Genomic DNA, 7,149 nt, shown 5'->3' with positions numbered 1-7,149 from the left:
AAAAAAAAATAAATATATATATCTATATATCTTGGCCAAAAATAGCAAGTAAAACACAATAAAATGATAGCAATTCATATATTTTGATTCATTATGCAAGTTTTCATAAATGCATTAATAAGTAACATTTTCAAAATAGTATAGATTATCCTACTCAAATGCATGAAATCAAATAAACAAGTTAGGTCAGAAGTAATCCAAAAGTAATCAGATTAGAATACCTAAAAAAATAATCAAAGACTTTACGTTACAGATTGCAGTTTTAGTCATGTTATTTGTAATCATTACCGGATTGCGATTCTGAAATAATCTACTCAGCACTGTCTATAGCGAAATCGATTGTAGAGGACTGTAGGAACGAAAAAGGTTTATGTTCAATGATATCAAAATAAAGCAAAGAAAATATTTACTCCTAAAGGCATTTTGTATTATCTTATCTTTACATCTAAGGTCTAAAAATTTTTTTTATACGATTTCTTTTGATAATTATATAATTATCTTTACTTTGGTTGAGCTTTTAGCCGATATTGATATACACAATTAATTTGATTATGTAATCGGCACCTCACATACATTTTTTTACAATTTGAGATCTATGGCGTTGGGGAAGTCACAAAGCTATCGTTTGAATAAGAAATCTTTATGGTGACAGAAATAAAAGAGAGAGAGCAGAGGAGATCCATAAACATTCTTTTACCATTTATTTCAGTTTTATGACATGAAGAAACACAGCATGAGTGAGCACAATTTTACAAACCCCAAAAATGTCTCCGAACCGCTTGAAACAGGTGCTTTTAATACAGAGCTGAAAATGTAGTGAATCTACAGAAGAGTGACTGTGACAAAAAATAATGATAGTACAATGAGCCAGAATGAACTGTCTTAGTAATGACAGTGATAAAAGCCATTAAAGTATATCAAAGTTTACCCAATGGTTACATGCATGTGCTATGACAAGCTAGAAAGGATGGCATTCCTTTCTTGTGATCTGCCCTGCAGGTCAGGAAAGGTTTTGGAATGCAGCTGTGAATGGCTTCTATTACAGCATGTGATGCTTTGCCAGGAACTTGACAGACACGAACCCTGGCATCCAATTACTGGCACAAACATGGCATAATCTCTTAAATTCTTTAAAAACAAGTGTTTTCATTAAACCTGATTCCTTAATAGAATTTTCAAAATAAATTAACATATACTTCATGTATTTAAATTCCCTGTATGTCTTGCCGTCTACATATGTGTTGTCCAGTGTTAAGGCATATAACATATATTCCACAATGTAAAAACTGATCTTCTGGTGTATGCTAAAGCAAAAGGCACTTCTGTACATACAACCGTTGCCAATTATCGGACTCTGAAGTTAAAATTATCAATTATTTCAGCATAACTTCCAGGATATGAACATTAAAATGTAAAAAAAAAAATATTGCTCCCTCCTATTGCTGAACCTGAGCTGTGCAGAAGATCAAGAAAGCACTTGTAGGAACAGAGGGAACTGAGAGACAAAGTACTTGTGTGCTCTTTGACACTGTATTGGCCTCCTGGTAACACTTGAGTTGTTTGTGTTTATTTATAAATGTCAAGCTGAGGAAGAAAGGAAAGTTAAGATTTAGTTTTTGGTCAGAACAAGTTCTGTTCACATCACATATTAAGTAATGAGTACACTGGTTCTCATAATCCCCCTGATAGGCTGTTGATAAAATCAACAATTTTGATAGTGACTGCCCAAATGAGATCCCAAATGAACAGATTGGCAAGGCCTTGAGGTTTTGCGAGCAGAAGATGACTAATCTTTCAATAAAAACTATTTTAGCACCTCTCTAGGGGATTATAACACACCACACCCCTGGCATTTGCAGCATTGTGGAATTTTCTCTTGTTGAAATAAAGCTAACCACCCATGTGCTTGTCTGAACATTGCATTTCAACATTACATGTAAAAAAAGAAATCACATCGTCATGCACATGCCCATTCATTAATTGACAGTGATCAAAATGGAATGTTTTTGTGAAAGTATGCTGCCGTTTCCAGAGAGCTAGTCATAAACATACAATAAATAGTGCTTCCTGTAATTAAAAAAGGACTGATTTGGGTAGAGTAATATGTGGTGGTGGTAATGGACAAAGACACTTAATAATGGAGTCACAGCCCTGAGCCAATTAACTTATCAAACAATCAGCCCAAACTACTGATTACATTACAAACACTCCAGCCAAGATCCAGAAGTCATGTGCTTTTTACATCTTTGGTGAAGGATCCAGCTATAGTAAACGGAGCAGAGAAATACAAGTTTATTTAAAACTATATCAACTGTACTAAAATAGACTTAAAGCCGCTCTTTTCTATGCTGGGTCAAATGGCATTATCGGCACATATCCTTCTGTTCACACATGCACTTAGTAAAATCCTGTACTTCCATCAACCAGGATCCCCCACTGTCAAAAAACTAAGTAGCTTGATGCATGGACCACATGGGTAGCAACCATGTATCCCTAGGAGAGTATCCCTTCAGGAGTAGAGTTAAATAGCCCTGAGAGTACAGTCTACTATTTGGAACTGGGGTGTTGCCAATTTAAGCAACAGTCTTTGATATAACTTAAAAAAAAAAGGCAAAAATTAAATCCTATCCTGCAGGTTTCTGTCCAAGAAAAGCAAAGCAGCAGCAAAAATTGATAAAATAAAAAAGACATTCAAACAATAGCTGGAAAATGCTGCAAGCCCCATATCAGCATATATGCATGGAAAGGTACTACTATGTTCAACTGCGCTAGTGGACAATTACATTTTAACATGCAGATTTAACAAGGTTTGTCTCAAGTTTATACTGATTATCAATATCTGGTACATTTCTAAGAGCTTCAACATAATCCTGTACTGGAGCGCAACATAGTCCTAACAGCAAAACATCAAATCCAAACAAGTGAATAGTGTAGAGTGCAACTTGTCATTTGCCTCCCAAAAAATTGCTAGGCACCAACTCAAGCCTAACAGAAAACATCTTAAGGCATATTTAAGAAATCTCTGTAGCTCCTGACATTTTAGGGGTGGGGAAAATATAAAAACACTGGCCGAATGTAGTGCTATCATGAGAGTGTGATGGTAGGAGGGGAAGGTTCTTTAAAGTGCGCCAGAACATCCAGATCCAAATAAACAGATAAAGGAAAGACTCTTGACTGCTTTTGCCTTGAGGAACAAACCTCCTTAACTTTTGAGATGGTTTAGAAAAGAAAAAAACTAAAGTATCACAAAACAGTCAATCAAAATAAAACATAAGACTAAAGCTAATATGCAAATTGGAATCAGCGTAACAGGAAGAAAGCATCACAGAAACGTTGTTTTGAGTGAATGTTCTTGTGAGTAGCTAGATGACAGGGTGTGGTCAATGTCTCCACCCCCTTTCAGTAGGAGTGGTCTTTTCTTTGAATTGTCCTTGTCTTCTAGCTTTGGTTGTAAAAGACTACTTGGTGGTGACATGAGCTGTATAGTTTCAGTTTGAGGAAGAAGTGGAGTGGAGGTGTGCAAACCGACCTGACAGAGGTCTGCTGGGTTTAATGTGGCCTCCAGGCCTGTGGTATCCAAAACAATCCTGGAGCCAGGAGTATCTTTGGTGTACGGCAGCGTGCTGGAGACTGTAATGGGACTCAAGAGGGGGCTTCCTGGGCCCTGTCTGCCGGAGTGCCCTTTTTCCTTAATTTTGAAGTTGAGTTTGATATGGTTCTCAGAGCTTAAATGTGTGTCCCTAATCTCCATGCTCTTGGATGGGACGGGGATGGCTATAGCTTTTTCCTTCTGTTTGATGCCACTCATTTGGGCTTGCTTCACTAAGGGCCCATAGTCTTTCTGGAAAGGCCTGCAGAAGGGTAAATGTGGGGTGCGAGGGGCAAACAGCGACCCCAGTGAGCCTAGCTTCATCTGGCTCTGGTTTAAAAAGAGCCTACACATGTCCACTGGCAGTTTGTCCAACTGTCGTCCCACGTGGACAGGGTTTGGGAACAGAGATCCCTGACAGGCTCGATAAAAGTATCTGAGAAATAAATACATGGGAAGTAATTGAGGAGACAGCAAAAATGTGAGGCAGAAACTGCTCCCATATGAGTACTGTATTTACTTGAAAAATATGAAAAAATTCTGGCATCGAACACCGACCCGAGCATCAGGTATTAAACAACACAACTATGGATGCTAGCTCAGATAATCAGAATAAGATGAAATAATTGTGACAAGACCTTATAATGGTTGGATACCTGGGAAGAAGTGCGGCTACAGGTGTGACTATACACAGCAGGTAAAATATGGATTCTCCCAACAGCCTCTGCATGGTCCAGTAAGTGTTAGAGGGAGAGAAGCAGGTTGGGCAGGAAGAATTGTAGCACAGAGCCACAGCGAAGAATAGAGCTATACTGAAGCCAATCGATACCCAGTTCATCCAAGTCTGTGAAATAATGTAAAAGTAGAGAGTATTGGCAAAAGTTGGACCAAAAGTTGCTAAATTGCATGAATAAGATGATTTGATATAGATTTTTTTTTTACCATGAATCAAACTGAGAACTTTTGTTTAATATATTTCAGAATTCATTAGTGAGCACAAACGCAAGAACACTGATAAAATATGATTGAGATTTTAATTAGACGACGCAATCTCGAAGATATGAACCAAGCAGAATATGGAAAACTTACAGCTGAAGAAGTGTGTAATTTTTAAATGTTAATATACTCTTGATACAATGCAGAGACAACTTTAGGAAAGCCTTAGGATGATTTACGTGAAAAGTGAAAAAAACCAAAAGTTGCTTTTTGTTTGAGAATCCTGACTTGCCCGACATAGTAACATTGGCTGAACCAATGGTATGAGTTTTAGGCATGACTATCTGACCGTTTCAGGAACCTTGTTTGAAAACAGTCATTATTTTTAGTATTTCCATTTGGTTAGGGTAGTAGGGAAGAATTTACATGGTTGAATGTGCTGGCAGACCAGTGGGTCTCCACGCTACCCTCACCTCGAATGGCCAAACACAAGTTTTCCTCCCTCTCTCAAGTGCATGTGTTAATTTTCCCGGGGAGCATGTGGAACGATGGACCTGCCAGCCCAACTATTGGAAACGTTTACTCTCTACTTGAGCCATTTACTATGAAGAACAGCCTCTCCTACACCAGAAGCCATCATCACGTCAGGAAACACAGTGAGGCTACGGAGGACATTTTTCACACACCCAAACTTGTCAGCTGAAAATTTACAGCACCAGTGTAATGGAAAAAGCTCTAATCCAATTCGCCCTCATAAATCTAAAACAGCATCTCACAAGAAAGAGGAGAGAAAGAGAGGAGGAGCAGGTATGAACTGGATTATTCCTGTTATGCAGTTTTCTTGCCATTGTGTAAATTATTAAGTTATAACCAATAAAGTACACTGACCAAAGAATATTTATGAAAGACTCTTTGTATAAACGTACTTCCTTGAATTACATTTCAAGCATATTTATTTTTTTAAAGTTAAAGAGTTCAAAAGGTATTGCACAACAGGAATGACCCACACATACAACAGAGCAGTCCGCAGTATGCCACTACTGCACAGGACATGCATCAACACATTCAACTATTAGCTTGGTGCGTGCTGGCAGTGTAGCTGCCACCTTAGTGACCGAGGGAGACGTGCACAGTGGGTTGGACTGAGGTTGCCTGCATGGGCTGTCAGGCTGATGCATGACCCCTGATGCCGCAGTGTGTCCTGGTTCAAACCAATCATTGAGACTCCCTGCATAAATTGATTTCGGTGTCAGCATCATCCTGGTCTTCCTCGCACAGTCCTTTCATAGCTGGAGAGAGTAAGGAAAAGCTTGCTTTCTCTTCTCACATACAAAAATGTGTGAGGGACGGGTTTCTGATTTCCACAAAGCACCTGCACTACATCATTTATGAATCCTAAACTTTGTCAGATGGATTGTACACAAAGGGTTGCTTAAAATCAAATTTAAGTCTTTTAAAGATCTTTTTTAAGACCTGAGCAAATACAATTAATACTGTATCCCCATACCAAAATAAATCAACACAATCTCAAAATAAATCATGTATCACAGACTCTTACTTAAACTGGCAGGGGCACACATTCAACATGGCCTTAATTTTGCTTATCAGTAAAACAGGGTTGGCTATATGCAAGTTTAAAATACTCAAGACATGTTGTTACACATGAAATGATAACATTAACTTGGATTTTGATTTTGTATTTTATTCCTCTTGCGCAGAACTCACGATGTACACATTTAGCTGCTGTTGTTGTAGTTTAAGAGTAGGTTTGAGTGTTTATGTGCACATTTATGTGGTCAAACTGTAAAACAAAACAATTCACAATTAATATGAAGTATTGTACCAAATAAATGTATACAAATGATAACATCAGCTTTTAGATGGTAAACACAAAAATATTTGCTTATAAATCAAAAATATCACATTTTGCATAAAAATGATCACAAATGTGATACAACCATCAATACAGAGAAAGTCTCTGCATTACAAAAAACTTATTTAAACTTTGTTTACCAACCAAATGCAACATATATTGAAAGAATATTTCAACAGGTAATATAAAACAGTAGATGTCTACACAAACATTAAAAACACAAGTAAATAACATTAGGCGTTTAGGCGCTAATTAAGACTTTGATCGCAAATACCGATATATATATATATATATATATATATATATATATATGTATTTGCGATCAAAGTCTTATATATATATATCAATACATCAAGAACCATCAATATACGTATAACAACCAAACTATTACTCACCACGCTGGGAATAGATAGTTTTAATTTATATGCATGAATTTCAGCTAGCAACACAAGAACAACATGGCTTTCTTCCTCAGTTTTTTTTTTTTAGGCGATCACATGAGCCCACAAATCAACGTCCTTAAAGGGGCGGCACCCAACACATGTTTTCCACATATGTATATAGAGTTGAAGACAGATGTTTACATACACTTTTTAATCACTCTACAGATTTAATATTAGCAAACAATAGTTTTGGCGAAAGTCGTTTAGGACATCTACATGACACAAGTAATTTTTCCAACAACTGTTTACAAGACAGATTGTTTCACTTTAAATTAACTAAATAAAAATTTCAGTGGGTCATAAGTTTA

At 37.1% G+C, this 7,149-nt stretch overlaps 1 protein-coding gene across 1 annotated transcript in view; it reads right to left on the bottom strand.

Annotated features, from left to right (window-relative positions):
- Positions 1-684: 684 nt before the first annotated feature.
- Positions 685-7,149, bottom strand: part of LOC127653935 (phospholipid-transporting ATPase VA-like) — a 97,197-nt gene continuing 90,732 nt past the window's right edge. Inside the window, exons 20-21 of the mRNA XM_052140806.1 lie at positions 4,246-4,433; positions 685-4,025 (exon numbers count right to left, since the gene is read on the bottom strand). Of these exons, the coding sequence (XP_051996766.1) occupies positions 3,323-4,025; positions 4,246-4,433 (891 nt within the window). The 3' untranslated portion in view covers positions 685-3,322. The remainder of the gene's footprint in view (positions 4,026-4,245; positions 4,434-7,149) is intronic.

This window comes from Xyrauchen texanus, chromosome 13 (genome assembly GCF_025860055.1).
Source record: "Xyrauchen texanus isolate HMW12.3.18 chromosome 13, RBS_HiC_50CHRs, whole genome shotgun sequence".
Classification (NCBI taxonomy): Eukaryota; Metazoa; Chordata; class Actinopteri; order Cypriniformes; family Catostomidae; genus Xyrauchen; species Xyrauchen texanus.
Note: the sequence above shows the minus strand (reverse complement) of the source record. Positions and strands in the feature narration are given on the sequence as shown.